Source organism: Corapipo altera, unplaced genomic scaffold (genome assembly GCF_003945725.1).
Source record: "Corapipo altera isolate COAL_440 unplaced genomic scaffold, ASM394572v1 100, whole genome shotgun sequence".
In the NCBI taxonomy this organism is placed as follows: Eukaryota; Metazoa; Chordata; class Aves; order Passeriformes; family Pipridae; genus Corapipo; species Corapipo altera.
In genome coordinates, this window is record NW_020884952.1 from 2,447,667 (window position 1) to 2,471,413 (window position 23,747).

Sequence of the window (23,747 nt, forward strand, 5' to 3'; positions counted from 1 at the left end):
TGAAGTGCAAGAGTGGTACTCTACTACTACTCATTCGTAAGCAAGATGCTCAATCACACTGCCTGTGTTTCCATCAGAACAATATAAAAGCAGTCTCACAAATTTCACTCATAACTCCAAGGGGAAAAAACTCATTCCAAGCCACTTGTTTCCAAAAGAGTGTTAGTTCTATACAGGTGTTTCCCAGTTTCTATATTATCATTTCCAGATTAATTGTTTCTCCTCCAGTGGTGTCAGTTCTCAGACGGTGCTGTGTCATGGAGCTGTGCCTAGTCATCACACTCTGGGAAGAAAAATAATAAGGAATTATGCACATTGCAAAATGAATTCACAAATGTTTAAGGTACACAGCAGCATTTAGGAGGAACAGTCCTCTAATTGCCCCTTTAAATTACAAGATTAGATAGCATTCTAAGAACAAAGTGTCCTACAGTTATAAATCAAAGATTTACAGGCTGTAAAGAGTATTTAGGTCGTAACTACAAATGCCTGTCAAAATGTATTTACGGAGCTGAAAAAAAGGAGATACTGCAACACAAATATTTTTGCATTGGGAGTGGGATCTGGACCCATCTGAAAGTGTTTCCCCATGCAGCACCACTAGATTTAGCAACCTTTGGCTACCTGTTAAAAAGCTGATTAGCCATGCCTTTTCAGACAGCTCAAGTGCAGCATCTGGTCTGTTTTATTTTTCTTTCCTGTGGAAAAGGAAGATAAAATAGTGAATTACTAATCCAGACTCATGCAGCCAGTTGGCAGGAGTTAGGCATGGGATCAGAAGTCCTGTTTCCAAGCCTTCACCCACAGACAAACCCCACTTGAAAAGTAACTCTAAAAAAGACTGCAGCCTCTCAGTTTTCCCTTCTCCTCTAAATTAAAAGCAATCGTTAACGTTCCACAGATGTTACAGAGCAAAACAATATCAAAAATAAAACAACAAAGATGTTAATTAAAAAAATAAAAACAGAAAAAAGCCCCAAACCAAAACAAGCAGACTTTAAAAACAAACAGGGAAAACCCTACAGCAGTAGTAAACAGATTATCCAAAAATTCTGCAGGCTACTAGCCTGCACTGGGTGCCATATGTACAAGAAGGAGAAGCAAGAAGATGAGTTGCAAAAACCAGAATGGTGAAAAACAATTCCTGTCATCCCCATGTTAAAATTCTTTCACAGTGAAGTTTTCAGGCTCCCAACAGCAAGTGACTTACCCTGAATTTTTTGGTTTACCTGTCAGAGATTTAAAAGGAACATAAAATAGACACAAAGTAATTGATCTCAAGCCTGCAGGAGATAGGTAAGATTTATTTCACTTCTAAGTTTTCCTTCCATCAAGGCAACAGTGGGTAAAGATGAAATGGAGAGATGGTCTGTTTACATTTACATAAGATAAAGAAGTTTTTCTTCTTAAGGGATGTGTTTAAAATGCTCCATGTGTCATGTGAGGAAAAAAACCCTCATCTCCCTTGAACAATCTCTCTGCATTAAAACTTCAGCTTTTCCACCATAGGCCTTCATATATAGCAAACATCTAGGTTTAGAATTTATTGCTGAACCTAAATATATTTCCAATGTCACATTCTACTATCATAATAATTTTTCTTTTCATGCTTTATTTCAGGGGTCAGCTTTCCAAAACTGTTCAACATATGTGCTCAGAGTCAAGATTCCAAATGAGCAAAAGACTGAATAAAAGCAACATCCAACTCCCTGCAGCTTAAACTGAGAACCACCCCAAAGTATTTTCATATACACAACAAAAAGCAAAATCCCAAACAAAACCAACACGAATAATGGAAGAAGTAACATACACCAAACCTCCACGGCCCCTCTACTTCACAAATATACATATCTGCTTCTTATACATAGATATGTGCACATATGTGCACACACAAAGCCACAAAATAAATGGACATGCAGGTCGCCATGAGGCAATCACATTTTATATAGTAGGATAAAGACAGAATCACACAAAATCTGATACTTCATAGAATCATAGAATCATTAAGGTTGAAAAAGATCATCAAGCCCAACTGTTAGCCCAGCACTGCCAAGTCCGTCACCAAGTCCCCAGCTGCCACATCCAGATGCTTTTTGAACATGCCAAGGATGGTGATTCCATCACTTCCCTGGGCAGCCTATTAGAGTGCCTTACTACCTCTCAGTGAAGAAATTTGGGGTATTTGTCATCATTTAACAAACTTCCTGCAAATAAACAATAGACCATAACTTCTGTGATTTAAGCTGCCACCTAGACATCAACACAATTTATCTCCTTTTTCTATCACCTGCAAGAGAAAAGCTTCAGCAGGCAGCAAGCAGGAAAGCTAACAGCACAATGGAAATTTAAATTTTGCTGTAACTGGCTTTAATTTAAATTAGGATTTTTCACATACTGTGTTATCCCAGCCCAAATCCTCACTGGTGGGATTTGGAGCTCCCAAGGCAAACCCCTGCTGACCCCATGTGTCAGTGCCTCTTGGTTGTGTGAGAGGCAGCTGATGGTGGGCAACTCGCAGTGCCCTGCAAATGCTTCTTCTGGGCATAAGGAAGACATTTGCTTTTAAGCAGAAAGCAGTTGTTTACATACTCCTAAAGGAAATAAAAAGGGCTGCTGATGTGTGCCTTCAGCTGATGTTTTGTATTCCTCAATATGATTCCTGATAGTTGGTGTGACCCTAAGATATTCCTTTGGCTTATCATGCCAAAATCAGAAGGTACTACTGAGGGCTGGAGTCCTTGTAGTATCTGTTCAGAGATCCTCTCTTGAATCTCTGTCCAAAATGTAATCTGCTTCCCCTGTGCCCCAGCCAAGCAGGGCACAAGTTTCCTTCAGTAATGCTGAAGTTACACCCCTGCTTTCCCAAAGCAAGTAAGACAAAGGTGTCCCTGCTATCCTGGAGTCAACAGCACGTGAAAAGCTGATCGATTTATCAAACAGAACCAACAGATATGGGAGTGAGAGTTCACATAAGCAAATTCCAGAGACTTTTTTACAGTCATTCCCACTGCTATGATATCCCTTGTCCTGATTTCTAAGCAATTACTGTGGCAGCATGTCACATCCAGCTTCACACAAGGTGCAGAGCGCAGGCTCAGCTCTCATGAAACAGGCTGATGTGGCATTGCACGTGAACCCCACGCCAGCCACTGTCTAGTGGCAAAGGCTGTTTTCCATTCAGCCAAATATACTTTCTCCAATTCCTAATATTCACTTTATGTAATAATATTTCTTTGATACCCTTCATTTGCCCTTGTTAAGCTTTATACAGTTGGTGGCTGCCCAGATCTCTAATTTGTCGAGGTTTCTCTCTACGGGGCCTCTCTGCTTTCTGCAGCCTTAAAGGCAGCCCAAGGAAAGGTCCAAACTAAAGTTCATATACCTATATTTAAATTAATGATGAGATTTTAGCAAAGCATCAAGAACTTAAGTCCTTCAGATGCATGACAGATGAAAACTTCTGTCAGGGCAAAGACCTATGGAAAAGCCATGGCCCAACCCCTTTCCTCCTCACCTCATGCCCCCTGGCACATTAGAGGCAAGATTAGAGCAGGCCAGCTCTTCCACCTGATTCTTTCAAGTAAAAGGTATTGTGCAGTTGCTGGCAAAATCCTATTAATTTATTTATTTTGATGGATTAGTTTAACTATGACTAGCTCTTCATCTTTGCTCATTTTAATTTATTTTAAGCTTGGGAAAAAAAGAGCAGATAATATTTGGAGGAATGCAATGATAACTGGTAATATCTGAGTCGTTAAACAGTTCAAGAGAAGCTATTCTCTTCGCAGAAAAATGCACAAAAATTTTTGCAGTGTGGTAATATTGCACTGTAATCTATATCAAGATAAGGATGTGGGTACAAAAGGGGAGTAAAATGATATGGACAGAACAGGATGAAGAGATACCTTTTGAAGTACGTTAAGAATGAAAAGTGAAAGTGATAAAACAAATAAGTCAATAAAAAAGAATAGTTAAAGATGATTGATCTGCAAGTCCTACTAAAAAGGTCTTTTTTGTTTCGGATTTTCTGTGATGTTGAAAAATGTTGGTTTTATACCACAGCTTCATGGGAGTGCATGAACCATCTAATCTGGGGGAAGACATCAGGCCTGTTTAGTGCTAAACAGCTTCATTCATCAGGGAGCACCTGCATATCCCCTTTACTTGTGCTGGGGTAATACACAGGTGAGTGAAGGGTTGTGATCCTCAGCTTTATTGTAACTAAGGATGCTAATTAAAGCTGCCCACAGCCTGCACAGGCTTCTGTATGCACCCTTAACGATCCTGTTAAATACACATCATCTCTCTATTCTTAACATTGCTGCCAGACTGCTTCCAAATGCTTCTTTTGCAGGGTTGAGGCAGTATTTCTACTACTTATTAACAATTGAAGACCAAATCAGATGACTTGGTTTCTGGAGCTTTTAACAGCACAGAAATAGTGAAGCACACATTGCTTTTTCATCCTCTTAAAGCACACTCCACTTCTTTATCCTTAAATCACCTGCAGTGAGATCTCAACTCCCTATTTCCTTCCCAGGTGCTACCTACTCCCCAAAGTGCTTTTTGATGTACATATAAAGTGCCTCACTTTTGCTGTTCCTTATTCTCACTTTAAAACAAAGTGGAATGTAATGCCGCTGTTTTATTCAGTCCTTGACTGCTGTCTGCTGAGACACACTGGAATCAGGATGGCTCATCCTTTTGCCAGTCCACAAGTTTTACAACCTCTTAACTTGTTCAGCAAACAAAAAGAAAAGCCCAATTTAACAGCTTTAGTCTGCAAAGTTGTAAGCCAAACAGAAATAAGTCCTGTTTTCAGAGAAATTAGTTATGTTTTCTCAGACTGTTAGCACTCTACTCTTCCCTGCAAGGATCTGAAATAGCCAATGTGGTATGAATTTCCCCAGCACAGACTAGTCTTGCCTTCCTTTCAGTCTCCTTCCCTTCTCTCTGTCATGCTCACCCTCATGCATGCTCCCTCTCTCTCCCACAGAGGCTTACGTTGTCAAAATCAGCTAAAAAAGTAGGACATTTGGTTCTGGAAGCTTCTTCTGAAACCCAGGAACTTGCGTCAGTGGATGGACATCAGAGTAGAGCAAGTATGAGATCAATCACAGCTAAAATTATCCTGATGTGATAACCAGGGAGTGCTCCAAATCAGGGTGGGGCATTCTCCAGTCCCACCTTTCAAGAAGTGTTTGCCACAGTGTCTAAGTGGAAAATAGAGACATTCCAAAGGACAGCCTTAACTCCTTGGTGTCCAAACCAAGAGCAGAGCAGCCTTTCCAACTTGCTCTGTTTTGCAAGCGGGTCTGCAGCAGCTGTTTCACACCTCCACCCCACTCCAATCTGCTACAGGAGCTATTGCTTGGGCTATGCAACTTGTGGTCTGACTGCAATAGTTATGGTTTATTTTGACCGATATTTGGATCAAAACATCTTTCATACCTGTGCTATTCCTAGAAAATGAATCATTATCCCGGGTAGATAAGCAGCTGACTCCTTTCCTATATGCTACTTTTCCCTCTATAATAAAATTCCAGGGAACTGAAGGACCAGCCACCCAGGTGCCCAGCATGAACCTATGGAGGGACCCGTGGGAGAGGCAGCTGGGAAGCTGTGAGGATGGCTTGGAGCCTTGGAAAACTGAAGCTGCACAGCCCTCATTCCCTGCCACTATCGTTTTGGAGGGGTAAATGATAACTGACATTATTTTAAGATGCTTCTTTTTCTTGATAATATGACTATCCAAAATCCAGTGTGTCAGATTCACAGTATTTCTCCTCACAAAGTTCCCCAGCTCACTGTCTTTGTAGAAAAAAATCCAGTTCTCAGTGCAAACCACACATTTTTCTCCTGAAAAACGTTCACAAAGTGAGCAAATGGGTTGGCAAGTGACTCCACTAAGTTTGCAACCCACAATGCAAAACAGAGGGAAGTAGAAGTGCAGGATGAGTCCTGACCACTGGCCACAGTCCCCACTGGGTGTCCTGGCGTGACCTGGTGCCGCCAGGGAAGAGCGATCCCATGGGGAGGACTCTGTGTCCCCAGAGAATGATCTATTTTGAAACTCTAAGCAATACCTGTAGTTGCCCATACTGCTGCACTATAGTGATCTTTTTATAGTCAAACGAGCATGTCGTTCTGAGGAAAGAGTAATCATTAAAGAGGAGCCTCTTGAGAATGGCCAAAGTCCATTGTCAAGGGAAGATAATAACCACTAAGTGTAACAGGACTTCTGGATGACACACTATTGATTTTACAGAGCATTTTTTGGTTCAGAAATTTACTTTTTCTCCATAAACTAGTTACTATTTCTTTTTCAGCCGTCCAGTTAAATGTGATGTTAATCCTCCAGTGCCTATTTCTATGAATTTTTTACAGCTTGATATTAAAAAATATTGAAAAGGAACAAGAAAATAATTCAGTCATGTATCAGGCCACAGTAAACCCCTTGTCTATTATATAGCAAAATAAACCATTCACAGACTTGATTCTAGTATCTGCATTATTAGGAGGAAGGAAAAGTATTCTTCAGTACTGCAGAAGTATTTACTCGACAGCTGCACTTTAAATGCTTTTTACAGAATCACAGAATATGTTGAGCTGGAAGGGACCCACAAGGATCATTGGGTTCAACCATTAGCCCTGCACAGGACCAACCCCAAGAGTCACACCCTGTGCCTGAAAGTATTGACCAAATGCTTCTTGAACTCTGTCAGGCTTGGTGCTGTGACCACTGCCCTGGGGAGCCTGTTCAGTGCCCAGCCACCCTCCAAGTGAAGAACCCTTTCCAAATATCCACCCTAAACCTCCCCTGACACAACTTCAGGCCATTCCCTTGGGTTCTGTCACTGCTCACCACAGAGATCAGTACCTGCCCCTCCTCTGCCCCTCATAAGGAACTTGTAGACTGCAATGAGGTCTCCCCTCAGTCTCCTCCAGGCTGAACACACCAAGTACCCTCAGCTGCTCCTCACATGGCTTCCCCTCAAGGCTCTTCACCATCCTCATTGCCCTCCTTTGGACGCTCCCTAATAGCTTAATATCTTCCTTATATTGCAGACACCAAAACTGTCACGTTATTCAAGGTGAGGCCGCCCCAGGTCAGAGTAGAGCAGGACAATCCCCTCCCTCAACTGCCTGGCGATGCTTTGCCTGATGCCCCCCAGGACATGGTTGGCCCTCCTGGCTGCCAGGGCACTGATGACTCATCAGTCAGGATCCCCAAGTCCCTTTCCTGGTACTGCTCTCCAGCATCTCATTCCCCAGTCTGTCTGTTGCCCCATCCCAGGTGCAGAATCCAGCACTTTTCCTTGTTGAACTTCACACAGTTGCTGATTGCCCAGCACTTTCATTTGTCCAGGTCTCTCTGAGGGCCTCTCTGCCTGCCAGGGAGTCAACAGCTCCTCCCAGTTCTGTGTCATGTGCAAACTTGCTCAGTGTCCCTTCCAGTTCCTTATGGTCTAAGTCATTTATGAGGATGTTGAGGAGCTCAGGGCCTGAGATGGAGCCCTGCAGAACCCCACTAGTGACAGGTCACCAGTCTGGTGTTTCCCCATTCACTGTTACCTTCTGTGCTCAACCCGTGAGCCAACTGCTCCACCACCACCTGATGTGTTTATCCAGCTGTGAGGTGGACATTTTGTCCAGAAGGATCCTGTGAGAGAAAATATCAAAAGTTTTGCTGAAATCCAGGAAGATTCCATCACCTGGCTTCCCTTGATCCACTAGGTGAGTTACCTTGTCATAAAAGAAAATCAGGCTTGAGAAGCAGGAACTTTCCTCTCCTGAAGTCATGCTGGCTGTGACCAATGACTGTGTTGTCGTTCAGGTTTTTTTCAGTACTTCCCAGAATAATCTTCTCCATAACTTTACCAGGCACTGAAGTGAGACTGACAGGCCTGCAATTTCCAGGGTCCTTCTTCTTGCCCTTCTTGAAAATGAGGGGTTCTTTGAGGATTCTTGGATGAATCCCATCAGGCCCCATTGGTTTGTAGGGCGATATACTAAATAGAGGACCTTTCAAATCTAGGGGCTAGAAAAGATTTGCCTAGAGAAATATATGTAATAATTGTTTTTTATAATAATATTAAGAGGCTGTTTATGGATACTATGCAAAGTATGCACCCAAGGGAAAAAAGGGTGCACAATGTGCACCAGCTGTGGTGGTGAGAGGAGCAGACAGAGGAGGCTTCAGCTTCCCTTTATTTCTCCTAGGGAACAAAATTCAAGGTGTGATACATAGAGAATCATTTTTATGGAGATTAGGATAAAGCAGGTGCATCTGGCAACCGTTAGAAGATAACCCTCAGGCTAATATAATGCTGAATTGAGCTTTGACTTTTTCCTAGTTTCATACTGAAAGATGCAATGATATATAGTCATTCATTCAAGATATCTCTCCTCTCCCACTTAAAGGGCTGTTCTTAATGTTCCCAAAAATCAAGGGCAAAAAGATACAGCAGTTCATGGAAAAGAGCATTCCTTGCAGGTTTTCCTCCCTGACTGCAGGCAGCTGGCCTGCAGCCCATTAGAAACACCCTTACCTTTACTGTCTCATGCATTTATTTCAGATGCCAAAATTGGGCCTGAAATAGGACCTCAGATGCAAACAGACTTGAGTGGAAAATTGAAACACTCAAGCTGGAATTTGTTGTCAGATTCTTGGTTCACAGTCAGACACTGAAAGAGGTATTGAAGCTTCAAAGAGTCAAGCTTCTTCTTCTTGGCTTACCCTGGCTGAAAATTTGTTTCACGTGAGTTTGCATAAATAAAATATAAAACTATTCTTGTTATTTCAGGGAAATAAAAATATCAATTATTCCCAGGTACAGAATATAATCCTGACAGAATAACAAGTGTTTATGTGTTATTTTGAAATATTTCTTCTTTAGAAATCGTATTTCTATTTTATATTATTCTTATCTATGTGAGATTTTGCCAAAATTGTTATTCTGAACAACCCTATGAAGTGATGCTGAAAATGTGTCAGAGGGCTATGGCATCATAAACAAAAAAATTTACATTTCCAACTTGATTTTCAGTTTGATATTCCATTAGTTTTTTCCTACTTCGTGCAAATTACTATCACTTAAAGAACCCCACTTTTCTGCTAGAAAACCCAATCATAATTAAAAAAAAACAAAAACAAAAAAAAAAAAAAAAACAAAAAAAAAAAAAAACAAACAAAACCAAAACAAAAAACCCAGTATCGCTGCAGGCTTACATTTATGCCAATAGGAATTTTTTACACTACCCTTATTTTCCTAGAATGGATGTTACAGGCATCTTCCACTTAGAGTTTCTTTGGTAACGTGATCGGCAGACAAACCTTCTGAGCCAGATGATTTTTTTTTTTAATTTGCTTTGTATTTTCATTTGTTATCCCGGGCCACACAAACAGTTCTGGAATGTCTGGCAAGTGAAAGTTGCTGCTTTTTTGGGAGTGTAACACCTTAAGGCATTTGTTCTGCACAGAAGAGAAATATTAACTATCGATGGGTGTAGACTTGGACACAGTTGTATGAAAATTCTCAGAACACTACCTATACTGACTCACTCACACACTCCACAATAATGCAAAGTGATTCATTGGTGTCTCATCTGATCCCTCCATGTGACAACTCACAGCTTACAGCACATAAACCAGTGCTATGGCAACAGATGGAGCTTTAATCCATGACCAGGCTTTCACAGGGGCCTGGGTCACAAATGTGGGCTTCATATTCTTAACTTCTGGGGACTCAAAAGTGTTTCAGCTATAGACAAAGCAGTGTCTTTTAAGAAGGATCTGTGCATGTTGGTTCGGGGGTTTTTGTTTGTTTGGCTTTCTTAGTTCATGTTCTGCAGTAGAAAGAGGCCTTTCAACCTCCCCTTTTACACTCAGACTCACCAAAATCAGCCATGAAAATTGCACAGCTACTCTCCTGTACATGTGGACTGAAGCCAATTCCAGCTGTGGGCTGTCCTGGAGCTTCTTTGGCTCTGCACTAAGCCATGAAGGTTGCTGTGCATGTACTCCCCTTTCCCCTGAGCAATGGATGGGAACAGTCAAGGCTTCAGGTCTGGACACACACTAATTTGGAAGGTACAACTGACACAGCAAAACCACCTGCATTTACTGATGACTTAGGATGGAGAAATGAGGATCCATCCCCAGCCAAGATAAGGCTGAAGAAAATGACTTCTGCTATTAAAAGCTCTCCCAGGTTACTTCATTTCTTTCTTGATTTTCTCCAAAACATGCCCTCTACCTTTCCTTCAAGGGCTGCAACTACCACACACTACCTCTTTGTAGAAGTTAATCCTTCAGGATGACAAGTCATTTCCTGCTTCTTTGGAAAATGTATTGTTACAGCATTGATGGAGATAAAATGAATATTTATTTAAAAAAAAAAACCATACAAGGCAAACCTAATTAATTGAATTCAACAAATTATGCCAAAGACATAGTTAAGAGAAGTGTTACTGTTTAATCTGCTTTTCTTAGGTCCTCTTGTCCTATAATTCCACCCAATGTGCAGGCAGACAGGTCTGTACACTGAGCTTTCCTTCATTTTGCTCTCCTTTATTTATTTCTCCATTGTTTCACTTTATTATTTAAAAGTGCTGAGAGGCTAGACAAGAGTCAGATCAAGTCAATGTGTCAGGCTAATGTTTAACCCTAAATTTATACCTCATAGATAAAAAGGGATTGTACTACAGATTTCACAGCTAGAGTCCCTCGCTTCAGCCTGCCTGGTAGAAGCACTAGTAGCTGTAGAGTCAAAGAGCATTCAGCACCTTCCTAATTCATCCTTAGCTATATTTTTTCCCCCTCCTTAGAACTGAACTGGACTAAAACACACCATCTGGATGAACAGTCCTTCCGTTTATTATTTGTCATTGATGAGCTACAGATAAGCTTCAGCTTGGCTGTTAACAGAGTTAATCTGGTCAGAGCACCAGTCATAGCAAACCAGAATCCTCCATCAGAGAATTGTACAACTGGTGCAATGCCAAACTTTGAAGCTCCAGAAGTCAAAAAATTTGTTGCTTGGGACTATGTTGTTTTTGCCGCACTGTTTTTGGTCAGCGCCAGCATTGGAGTCTTTTTTGCAGTTAAAGAGAGGAAAAAAAAAACTTCAAAGGAGTTTTTGGTGGGCGGTAAGCAGATGACATGTGGACCCATAGCTTTTTCTCTCACAACAAGCTTCATGTCAGCAGTAACAGTCCTGGGGACACCCTCTGAAGTTTATCGCTATGGGGCATCCTTTGTGCTGTTCTTTCTTTCATACGCGCTTGTCATCATTTTTACTGCTGAACTTTTTCTGCCTGTCTTTTACAGATCTGGCATAACAAGCACTTACGAGGTAAGTGAAAATCATAAAATCAAGGCACTGTTCTAGCATAAGTCAGTATCATGCACGTATTTTTAGACAAAAATCTCTGACAGAAAACTTTCTGCGGTGTTTTACAGAACAATCGCATCGATACATCAATTATTTTTAGAAACTAGTTGCATTATCCAAACTAGTTGTTTATGTTGCTTAAGTTGAAAGCACAAAATAAGGGTCAGAGATCCTGTTATGTAAATACAGCACAGACAGGATATGGGTTTACACACCAGTACCAAATTAAATTACGGTTGGAAAATATTTAAGTATATCCAAATGCTTCTGATGTTATAAGTATTCCCCTCTGGTTTAGAGAGCAGGTATTAAAGACAGACTTTAAGAACAACATTCAACACTATCCAATTCAAACTTAGTCTAGATATGGCAATTTGATCAAATTTACTACAAAAGTGGACTATCGGATATCGAAAAATCTGAGATGGGAGGAAGAGAAAGAAGATGGCAGCCGTGTTCCAGAAATAAAAAAGAGAGAAGAAAAAAAGACAGGGTTGGAAAACAAATTCGCTAGGAAATTAAATGAATGACTTATGAATTTTGTAGAGTTTTTGCCTGGCATTCTTTCTGGAAGACATTATTTTCTTCATAATTCAGTTCAGCAGCAGCCCTTATCACCTGCACATCCATAGGGCAGCTACTGACCATTTGGGATAGCCTCTTACTTACTTTAATCAACTGCTGCAAATTTGGTTGCTCCTGTTTCTGGGCAGTTTCAACTAAGCAAGAATTGGAGGAGGAAATTTGGGTTAGTTCACAAGGAGCTTCCTGAAAACAGAAAGGCTGCTCATGTTCTCTGAGCCCGAGCCCAAGGAAGGGCTTTGGTCAAGCAGATCTGCCTGGGTTAGGAAATATTTTCAGGTTGGAAAAGAGTAAAATTGACCATTGCTGCAAGTAGTTGCATTTTCTGGCTGGTTTTGATCCAAGATCAGAGAATAAATTACTTTTGTCATTTGAAACACCGATGGTGTCGTTGTAGTCAGAGAGACCCTTCAAGTATACTGGAAAGATGATTTTGCTGGCTTCATGAATTATTTTTAGAATCAGGTCAAGTTACATAAACTAGCTATGTATTCGTATGGGAGACCATGGGGTTTATTATGCAAGAAACACAAGACAAGCACAAACAAAATTAATAAGATGCTTTGGCAATAATACATAGTGCATAGCCTGGAGACTTGTAAAGAGAGAGGACTTGTGCAGTCCATGCCAGGTATCTGCTGGGGATATGGGACTATGGCCCAAGGAGAAACCCAGCCCAGGGCAGGCTGCATGGAGGCTGCCACAGGGACAGAGAGATTTTACAGAGACTCCACAGAGAGATTCCAGGTGGTGATTTAGGCTTAAAATCTGGGCTTTTGGGTCTAGACATCTGCTCACCTCTGCAGTTGTGTGGTAGTTGGGAACACTTTTCTACATCCACCTGGAAGTCCATAAGATCCCCTCTCTTGTCTTTTCACATTGGTGATGTGCAGATTTGGCTTTAGGCTGAGGCAGAGCAAATGAGAAAGCCAGCTTCGCTCATGCGCTAGGAAACTCCACATTGCTGCTTCACCTCCACTTTTGCCAGTACTGGAGTCAAACAATGCTATTTCTGCTAGAGATGAGCTTAAGTCTCCTCATTGTATAGTTGGAACATACTTTCATTTGAAGTTTGAATTTCCCTCCTTTGTAGCCTTTGGGCTCTTCCAGTTATTCCTGATACAGAGAAGGTACTGCAACCCAGCTAGAACTTCAAGTACATGGTAAAGATGAGAAGATTTCTTAAATGCAATTATCCCTGTGTATAAGGACAGTCCTGCTCTCATTATTACTCGTAACAGCGGTGCCAGCTGCCAGTGATTTTACTTGCATGGCAAGGTGTTAACTTGGGGCAAACAGCATCTGTGTCACAGATGCTACATGTGCAATTTACTGAGATTACTCTTTTTCTTAGTATTTGGAGTTAAGATTTAACAAGATTGTCCGCCTTGCTGCAACGTTGATCTACATCCTGCAGACGGTAAGAAAACATTGACTCATTTTAATGCTAATTTCACTCAACATTGATTTTCACAAAGTAGTCTCAGATGGCACATTTTTTAGAATGAGATGTTTTAATGACATTACTCTTTTTTCTTAGTTTTTTTCACTTGCACTATGAATGCTAAAATGAAAGAATGATGGTATTGTGGGATATTGGGAGACATTCCTTTTTGCATGATTTTCATTTTATTAATTTCCAAACCTTCAGCAATAGATTTGAATGCTACTGAGCTTTATATTTTGTTTCTCCATGAGTTCTGTTAGAACTATGTGAAGGGCATTAAGTCAGTTACTTGAAAGGGATTGAAGAGAAAAATTAAAATTTAATTTCTGAGATCCACACAACTTATTTCTGTATCACTCTTCGTGTTTTCTGCAGATACTCTCTTTCTATTTGGTGACAATATTTTGTCATCTAGTCATCTTAGCAATAGGTGAAATAAGTAATATCAAGACAGGTAACTGTCCTTCCCTCAGAAAGGAATTAAACCAAAGATTTTTATTTTGTAAGGGCTGAAACAGAAAGACATATACAATACAAGCAGACCTAAAGAACATCCTAGATCCAGTGTTTTGCTCAGAGCCCCACTCTAAACAGAAGCCTTATCACTGAGCATTCAAATACATGACTTTTTAATGGATTTTTTCTCCTTCAGATCCTCTACACGGGAATAGTGGTCTATGCTCCATCGCTGGCACTCAACCAAGGTGAGTTCCCATGCTGCACTACACTGCCACCCCGAATAACCACACCACAAGGCAATCAGAGTAAATGAAATGAGGAAAATTGATACACAACACAAAAACCTAACTCTCCTCAAAAGTTCTGTAAGCAGGTTTTGCCTCCACCTCACAGCTCTGCCTTTCTGACCCCCCAGACCCCTCTCACACCCGTACATTAGTAGGAGCCTCGCTGTTGCTGCTCTGCTGTCCTTTCCACTCAGTAACCACCTGAAGAGGTTCGAAGCAAACAGTTTCCCAACATCCTGACAAAGTTCACAGTACAAGCTGATGATCCAAGACCATACCCTGTACTTTGACTCCCCCCTTTGCTCTCTCCCGTGTTCAGATTTCCATGGGAGTAACTCCTTCCCATGTAGCTGGAGCTCAGTGCTGTACTGCTTTCTGTCTGCAGACTTAATCGAATAATGTTTGCAAACTAGGCATACAGCACCCATCACCACAGATGGAATCAGTAATTTTACTGCCAGAGGGCACAAGGAATCATCATGACCCAAATCCTGATTTCACCCAAACTGACTGGGAAGAGACTGTGAGGCTCCTTTCATTGTTCATCATCTGAGTTGCAGCCAGTTTGTCCAATCCCTCCTCTCATACAGCACCAAATTTCCTTCCTCTGGTGTGCAAAGGAATTCCGTGTGAGAGTTCACATTCATTATTATGTCATACTAACTTTGCTAATAAGAGAACCTTTAAAAATATATTTGCTTTCACAAACTGTGCCTTGTGGGAGAGATTTCAAGATCAGACAAACCAAAATTTCTGTGTCTTGTGTAAAGGAACTTTATGAGGCAAAATGGACAAAAAAATTCGTTTTACTGAAGCACATTTTAGCATCAAACTGTTCCTAGTTGCAGGGAATGGAATTTACTTAGGGCTTGGGTGGTTTTGTCTTAGGATTCTTTGGGATTCTCTGAACAACTTGGTTTCTCAGAAAAAGTTCCAGCCTAGGGAACAGAAGGGAAGCATTGCTTATAAAGCTGTGTCCCATCAGAATGACACTTCTGCTTTATGCAAGTATTCTTCTTTCATGTTACTTTTGCTTGAAAGTTAGTTAATTCCAATTTGAAAGAGGACAACAATGCATAACAGCATCCAGAAGTTCTAAGAAACTTGAACAATCCAGCAAAGCTCCTAGTAGACACAAAAGATTAAAATTAATAATCACTCCTATCCTTCTAAAGGATTACAGCTCTACTGTTACTATTCAGATTTCTCTAATGATTTGGTTTTCTTTGGTTTTGCAGTCACTGGATTTGATCTCTGGGGCTCTGTAGCTGCAACAGGAATTGTCTGCACTTTCTATTGCACTCTGGTATGTAACAGGCCTTACTGAACAGCTGGAACAAAAATGGTTAATTCAACCACCCTTTAAACATGACAGACTATGGCAGTAGGGTGTCTGCCACACACAGTCTGACTGAAGTTTAAAATTGGAGAACACAGAGATAAATTTCTTCTACACTCTGTGGTATAAATAAGTCTATTTGGAGAAAAAAAAAATCCTGTCTAATCCTCTGCTGTATGTTGCAAGATTTAAAGAAGACAGCTTGAGGCAGAGTCCAGATAAGGAGGCGATAACCTTCCCCTGTCATACTAAATCTTTTGATAAGACTTGATTCTTATCTTTTTCAAGTTATAGGCTGAAAAACTCTGTAATGAAAAATGTGCCTCTGGTGTTACCCCAGATCAAGAACAGAGCAATAAAACCTAGGAAGGACAACCAACAGGTCATAGAAAGCTTTGCTTCTGAGTGGAAGCAACATGAGACTCCAAATTCCAAAACAGATAAACATGGCAGCGAAGTAGCAGAGCCCTGGGGCTCGGGATACAACCTAGTTCCTGTTCTCGTTACCACTAATTAATTTTTTCAATATTTCAGTCCACTCTTGTTGAAATCACTTATTATTGTTGCTATAGTACAGATTTGATCAAATATGAAAGTAGCTATGGAAGAAAGCTGAATGGCAAACTTTCTGGGGCTATTTTCCTGTGTGAGGCTAACTGTGCACCAACGGGCTGTGAGAACACATGGAGTGCAACAGGATGTATGAACAGGCCAGAACTCCCTAATTTTTGCCCTGTGATATGTTCTTCAAATGCACATAAAGAAGGCACAAAAAAAGCATGTAACTGGAAGTCAGGTATTCTCCTATAACTATTTAGGCTGTGGAATTTTCTGACCTGCAAAATACAGCCTTCACGGGAGAATGCAAAGAGTCCTGATTTGCTGGGTGCTGTGCATACAGCTCGTGAGCTGTTGAAATAAGGAGTATTTCTACATTTTGCAGTACTCAAGCAACAGGAAAGAAGATTGGGGGCATACAGTTTCTCTTTGTTTTAGGGAGGATTAAAAGCTGTTGTCTGGACAGATGCATTTCAAATGATTGTCATGGTGGCTGGCTTTCTGACGGTTTTGATTCGAGGAACTAGTCTGAATGGTGGATCAACCAAAGTCTGGGAAGATGCCCATGAAGGATCACGACTAAACATATTTGAGTAAGAAACAAGTGGTGCAATACTTCCCTTTTTTGAATATTTAATGTTTAGAAACCCTACACTCACTAAGCCAAAAACATGGTGTAACTCTTGGGGATGGTCCTGTGCAGGGCTAAGGGTTGGACTCAACGATCCCTGTGGGTCCCTTGCAACTCAGCATATTCTGTGATTCTGTGAACCTTGGTGATTCAGAGACATCCATTCCTCATTTCTTCAGCTCTTGGCAATGCAGTTGGCCCTCGGGAGAGCTTAACTCTTTCAAGAAATCAAAGCTCTGCTGAACTGAAGGGGAACTCTGCCATTTTTTTTTTGTGTAGCTACAAATGAAGCCAAATACCTTCCAACTGAATATATCTTTCATTTTCTTTCTTAAAATTAGCACTTTGTTTTACATGCACTCACCACAGCAGCTAGCAATGGTGCACTGGGATAGAAATCTGACCTTCTTTTGGCTGTTTGGGGCATTCACTAAAAAGTTCATTAATCAAGGCAAGTCACTGACAGAATCCAGCAGCAAGGTCAAATGTTATCTGCTGTACCTACCAAGATAAGGAGAACTGCAAAGATGACAGATTTAAGACAGAAAGATATGCTTGTACCAGTTAGACTTACTGAGTAATGGAATTTCATTGTACAAAAGATAACACTGCAGCTGAAGCAATTTCTGTAAAGGAATTTAAGTCATCATGATGTGTTATTAAGGGTTTGCTGGATTTTTTTAGAGTTTGCTAAGTGACCTTGTTCCTAACAGAGGACAGTGTTCCAGGCAGGATGGCTTGTAGGTCTGTTGCTTCAATATGATGCAGATCTGACATTTGGGCATAAGCAGCCTCATAAATGTGATTAATTTAACTAATTGGTCCTCTGACTGAATCTGAATAGTATTTGTTTATCCTGATGTGAAAAAAACGTGTTCCAATATAAAAGTAATAAAACTTCCAAACCTAAACACATCAAATGTTGTCAGTGCTGGAGGACAGTATTGCCAATGTAGAATTTCTGATTCAGATGGCAGGACATGCCAGATAATTGTGAAAAAAATCACCTACCTCTTGCTAATAAATGTTTATATAAGCAAACTAGATTGCTTCTTTCTTTCTTCTAGCTTTGATGCTGATCCTTTGAGACGACATACCATCTGGACAATAGTTATTGGGGGAACATTTACGTGGCTAGGGATCTATGGAGTCAATCAGTCCACGATACAGAGATGCATTTCTTGCAAATCGGAAAAGCATGCTAAACTGTAAGCTGCCTGTCATTAACCTATTCCTGCCATCAAGCATACTGATGTGGAATCACACTAAGTTTGTCAGTTATGCTAAGTAAATGTTGGGATCCCATTGGGTGGTAGCAAGCTCATTTTGCTCTGACAGTCTTACTACCCCTTGCTCTAACTGACTTAAGTAAATGCAGAAAGAAAAAGAGATAGCTATCTATCTGTTGCAGTTTATCAGTTTGTGGTCAGCCAAATTAATCCCCAGTAGGAGAGTATGGCAAAGATGCCCACACAGAAATTATGCTATCTACAGCTTAATCGTAAAAGTGTATTTATCAGAATTGTGTTAAAATTGTATTAAAAGTGGTTATTGATTTTGTGGGGTGCTACAGTACAAGGTATTATCTAAATAAAATAAAATCAATAATTTATTTAAATTCTACAGCATAAAAATAATCAGAATCAACTTCAGTGGTGGCATGTGCATAGCTAGACATGTTTTACTAAACAATCAGATTTTTTTCACACACCTAGCACTAATTGTTTGCAGACATGTCTAAAGCATAAAGATTCTTACTTTTTTCCCTCTTCAAACAGTTAGCCTTTTTGCTGGCTGCAAACATACTAATTTTTCTTGAGGTTGTGTGTGTCTATTTGAATTTATCCTGCAGAAAATTCATTGTCTGAAAAACATTTATAAGTCACACCAGTGAGAACATCACTAGTAAGAAGTTGGGAAAGACTTTTGGGTCCCGGGTCTGAACTGGCCTCAGCAAGAGACCTTGCATAAGGTGATGTTCAAACACAACGTGGGCTCTGTAAAATCTGGCAGCTCTCAGGACTTGTAGGCCTGCTGAACCACAGCCACACAACCTTCCCAGCAGGTGCTGTCACCCACACCCTTTCCATGGGATGGTGAAATACAACTGAGACTGTTACTTCACATGGTGAAACATGACAGAATCCATCCAAAAAAGTATTCTGTGTGCCTTAATGGGTGAACAGCAACAACAGCTCCCAACAGGCAAAAATCTGCTCTTACAGGGGACAGGAGTGAAGATTCAGTGCTCTCAGTGCAGCCCATTCTGCATAGAGGATACTGGTCTCTTCCAACTGTACAAAGTTACCTGGAAACATTATCCTTGCCCTATAGCATAATGATGCTGTACTTCTCCAGGTTTTTTTAAACTCTTGCTTTGAATTATACAGCCAGCTTTGAATTAGATAACCGGCTGTAATTAAGGCATCTCCCTAAAAGGTTTGGAATAAATAACTTGTAACAGCTTTTTTGTTATTTTGCATTAAACAGTTTCTTGCCTTTGCTCTAGGGCACTCTACCTGAATTTATTGGGACTTTGGACAGTCCTAGCGTGTGCAGTATTTTGTGGATTGGTGATGTATTCCCATTACAAGAGTTGTGACCCTTGGACTGCTGATTTCATTTCCGCTCCTGATCAGGTACAGATGTCCATTACTGGCGCTGCTTTGGGCCCAGATATAGCATATATCAGGACAGTTCAAATTTTGTGCAATGCTTTATGTCCTTTCAGCACTGAGGCTGGTTGCCAAATCAGTGCTACAATAATACCTATTCTGGCGCTTCTGCAGTGCTAATCCAAATGGGCATTTTTCCCAAAAGACATCCCCTTTGCTCAAAATCTGACACCATGTTATTTGGGACAATGCCAGAATTTAGCAACATGCCCAGAAACAGCTACTTTTCTTCCATTACCCAGGAAAACCTTAATTAATTTCTTGTGTTGCTCTTGTGCTCCTTCTACACCAGCTCATGCCCTACTTTGTCATGGACATTTTTTCTTCGATGCCAGGAGTCCCGGGACTGTTTGTTGCCTGTGCATTCAGTGGAACACTAAGGTATGTGAATTTGAAATGACATTTTAGCTGTGTAGGATGATTTCTAAGAAGAATGACGTTAAAACATGAAACCCTAAAAAAAGGCCCAGCTTTTTTTCTTAGAACATTCTAGGAAGCAGCAGTAGTGCTTTACTGAATTACACTACATCCCTGGGGGTATTTGAAAAGGGGAGTATTTAAAAGACACGTAGACATTAGGGACATGGTTTGTGGTGGATTTGGCAGTGCTGGGTTAATGGTTGGACTCCATGATCTTAGAGATCTTTTCCAACCTAAAAGCTTCTGAGATTACATTTATGACACAGTCTAGCTCCACTTCGCCAGTATCTTTATATAACAAATAGGTTTTAGAATAATATTATCAATGCAGACAAAATAAAACTGAGCTGCTCATGGCAAAATTGTCTTTACCTAAGCTAACTGCCACAATATCACAGTCAGGATATAAATCTTCTCAGCAAGTCTATCTGTGACTGTATTCACCAAATATGGGTCCATTCCCCTAGCTTAAAGCCAGGTCATTCATGAAGGACCAGGGTAGCACTAGTGGTAACTGCACATCTTTCAGTTCGTAAGAGAGTAAAGTTTTAATTCTGGAACGTCTATATTTTGAAGGTCTTTACAGATTTGTAAATGGAACTGTCAGTTAGGATGAGTTTCTGTCTCGTTCCATGCCAGCATGAAGCAGAGCCCTCCACAACTGCAGAGGTAACAGAAACCTCCCCAGCTACAGCAGCACACATGAAAAACACCACGAAACATACAGTTCTTGAGGAGCATTAGTGCTGAACAAGAGGAAGCATTTCTTTATATATACAATTGGATTTCAGATTACACTGCTTTCTATTTACTTACCATCCTTCTCCCTTTCTACAGCACGGTAGCTGCCAGCATCAACGCTTTAGCAACTGTTACCTTTGAAGACTTGGTCAAGAAAGGTTTCCCAAACCTCTCGGAGAAGATGAGCACGTGGATCAGCAAAGGCTTATGTAGGTACCCTAGAGGGGTTCCATTTTTCAGCAGCAAAGGGCACTGTATAAAGACATTCCCTCAGAAACACCTGTGCTTTGGTAACCTCCACAGGAATGCAACCCTTTAGAAACTCCCAAGGTGAATGTCAGACTGATTTTTCAATAACATTAAGTACCAGCACTGTATGGTACTGGAATAAACATAGACTAGCATCAACAACTACTCGAAATCCTTGGAAAAGTTTGGTCTACTGAAAATTTTGGAAAACACTCTTTATGACACAGAAAGAATATCAATGTAGTTATTACCACATTTATCTATAGTAGTATTGCATATTCTTTTAGAGCAATACAATAAGTAATTTCTATTCAAGCTTAGAGTTATTACATAAGCAGGTTATTCAGCTGTTCAGAGAAAAAAATACGTAAAAAAAAATTAAAAAACCCAGATCATCAACAAAGGAAGCATCAAAGCAACTTGAATTTTTAGGATAGTTTTTACAATTATTGCATTCATATCATAATCCTTTTATGAATACCAAAAACATCACAGAAAGGCCAAGCCAATATCTTTTGTATCTCTGTAACTGTTACTACCCTTCTCCATTTCTGTTTTTCCACTTACTACTTAGTTTTGTTCACTCTGTACCTCGAATTTTCACCAAGGTGTGCTAGACCATTTTAGTTGGCTTTACTTGAGACTGCTGCATACAGAGTTCTGCCTACCACAAAGTTAAAATTGGTGTCAAAGGAAGAAAACCATCATTTCTCAACTCATTACTAGATTATTTTAAAAGTGATATTTAAAGGCAACAGAAATATTTCTACATGAGGCATAACTCCTAAATTAATTTCATTGCCATTGCTCTGCTTTGTAAGAAAAGTCAATCAGCCAAAAACCCAACAAGACTTCACACAAGACACTGCTGGGTGCTTAATGGTCCACTCTAAACGTCAAATCCAAAGTGCAAATTCCCCTAATGCTGCCTGGTCACCTCAGACACTACTGAATTAGAAACTGTCCCCACTATTGCCCAGCACTGAGAACCTCGTTACCTGATCTTTTCCAGGTGTGTTATACGGTGTCCTGTGCACCTCCATGGCTGCAGCAGCGTCGCTGATGGGAGGAGTCGTGCAGGTATTTCTTGCTTCAGACATGCAATGAACAGAACAGGAGTGAACAGAAATGCAGTGAACTGAACAAATAATGCTGCCAGCTCCGAGGGCTGCTGCATTACCTAAACTGTTTCAGTGGATCCTCTGATAAGAGGAATAACTAGGAAAAAAAAGATCATAAATCCCCTAACTCCATTTTTTACTCACTGCTAGGAAACGGTACTGTGATTCTCTTTAACTGTGCCTTGAAATCACTGCTTATCCCTTCTCCCTCACCATTTTCCCCCTCAAAATTACAGACAAAAACCAGAACTGTGCATGCTCCGCTCAACTGCTGCCCTGAACTCCCCTCTCTTCTCTGCACCCACAGGCTTCCCTCTCCATCCACGGGATGTGTGGGGGCCCCATGCTGGGATTATTTATGCTGGGAATTGTGTTTCCTTGTGCTAACTGGAAGGTAAGGTTAAAAAAAATCCTGATCTAAAAGAAAATCTCTTGATGTTGTTTGGTTAAAACTCCATCTTGAAAATTGTTTGGGTTTTTAATTTGGGCTGCTTTTCAGATTTAGAGCCTGAGGATCTAAGATCTGTTTAGTTGTGCCTTTTCCCTGTCTGAATTTATCTTTTTCAATTTAAGTCTACCCAGCTGTGGAATGATTGGTGATTAGAGCCACATGAGGGTTTTTTTTTTAAATTATTTTTGGTTTTAAGTTTCACTAAGAAGAAAAAAATATTCAGTACTCACCCCTGCCTTGGGACACAAAGAACTGTGTCAGTTGCTCTGCATTTGCTATCTCACTCAAAACACAACATGAACTCATTCCATATTGCCCCATCAGCACTCCCATCACGGTTACCAGAAGTAAAACTAAAATCTGTATCACAGCTCTGATCACAGTTTTGCTTCAACTTTTATACCTAGAGGGCACTAAACCACCACATTTTGTTCCTTGGTCAAGAGAACAGAATTTATTTACACTGACATAGACTAAACCATCATCACCTACTCCTGCCTAACTCATGTTCACAGAAAAGCACTTTTGGCGAATCACCTTTAACAGCATCTTTCTACACTTGCCAAGGGTGCTCTTGGAGGCCTCTTAGCTGGGATCACCTTGGCTTTTTGGGCTGGTACTGGTTCTTTCATTTACCCTGCACCACCAACAAAGTCCATCCCTCTGCAACTGTCGACCCTCAACTGCACGCTGGCGAACGGCACCGCATCGCTGACGACAGCAGCTCCCACGGCAGCTCCAGAGAGGTATTGCTACCACCTAAGCCTGCATTTTGGCACAGAGTACAGCCCCAGCAGGGAGCAGGCTGGGAGCGCACAGTAACTGCAGTATGAGCTGCATTTTGCTGGCACAGTCAGGAGACAACTTAAACGCACTTGTTGCCCGTCATGAGCTGCTTTTGTCACCTCTTCACAGGCCTTTGCTGGCAGAAACCTGGTACTCCCTGTCCTACCTGTACTTCAGTGCCATTGGCTGCCTGGGATGTGCCATCATAGGGTTGTTGATAAGCTACATAACAGGTGGGTGTTCTATATAAACATATAAATATATATATTTATATAAAACAATTACGCTTTCGCACAAGAATCTGACCCAGCTGTTAAAAAAGCTTTTAAAAATCCAGCCTGTGAAACACAGACTCAGGAGGAGAGGGCATCAGGCTCTGATCCTGCTCCCCCACCTCATAGTCTGAGGCTCTCAAGGCTCATACCTAACTACAGACTCATGTATCATTATTTATATTTTTTTTCAGGACCTACTAAAGGAGAAGATATCCCACCAGTGTTAATTAAGCCAGTCTGCAACCTGCTTTTCTTTTGGTCTGAAAGACTCAAAACTCTCCTCTGGTGTGGTGTGCGGCACGACAGCCTGGAGGTGAGTACCTGAACCAA

The 23,747-nt window shown here is 40.9% G+C and overlaps 1 protein-coding gene and 1 long non-coding RNA gene across 4 annotated transcripts in view; one reads left to right on the plus strand and one right to left on the minus strand.

Moving 5' to 3' along the window:
• Positions 1 to 23,004, minus strand: LOC113956591. 2 transcript variants are annotated; one of them, XR_003530891.1, is made up of 4 exons: positions 22,894 to 23,004; positions 21,783 to 21,874; positions 625 to 698; positions 1 to 283 (listed from the first exon to the last, which is right to left on the minus strand). It is a non-coding gene; the product is annotated as an uncharacterized LOC113956591 (long non-coding RNA). The 2 variants fall into 2 exon arrangements; XR_003530892.1 differs by lacking the exon at positions 625 to 698.
• The window catches only part of SLC5A12 (solute carrier family 5 member 12), a 17,377-nt gene continuing 4,357 nt past the window's right edge, over positions 10,728 to 23,747 (plus strand). For both annotated transcript variants that reach the window (XM_027663328.1, XM_027663327.1), the window contains exons 1-14: positions 10,728 to 11,357; positions 13,333 to 13,398; positions 14,078 to 14,129; positions 15,410 to 15,477; positions 16,507 to 16,661; positions 17,767 to 17,907; positions 19,209 to 19,338; positions 19,667 to 19,755; positions 20,632 to 20,744; positions 21,797 to 21,864; positions 22,213 to 22,299; positions 22,924 to 23,102; positions 23,272 to 23,375; positions 23,609 to 23,730. In XM_027663328.1, coding sequence (XP_027519129.1) covers positions 11,001 to 11,357; positions 13,333 to 13,398; positions 14,078 to 14,129; positions 15,410 to 15,477; positions 16,507 to 16,661; positions 17,767 to 17,907; positions 19,209 to 19,338; positions 19,667 to 19,755; positions 20,632 to 20,744; positions 21,797 to 21,864; positions 22,213 to 22,299; positions 22,924 to 23,102; positions 23,272 to 23,375; positions 23,609 to 23,730 — 1,731 coding nt within the window. In that variant the 5' untranslated portion in view covers positions 10,728 to 11,000. The remainder of the gene's footprint in view (positions 11,358 to 13,332; positions 13,399 to 14,077; positions 14,130 to 15,409; positions 15,478 to 16,506; positions 16,662 to 17,766; positions 17,908 to 19,208; positions 19,339 to 19,666; positions 19,756 to 20,631; positions 20,745 to 21,796; positions 21,865 to 22,212; positions 22,300 to 22,923; positions 23,103 to 23,271; positions 23,376 to 23,608; positions 23,731 to 23,747) is intronic.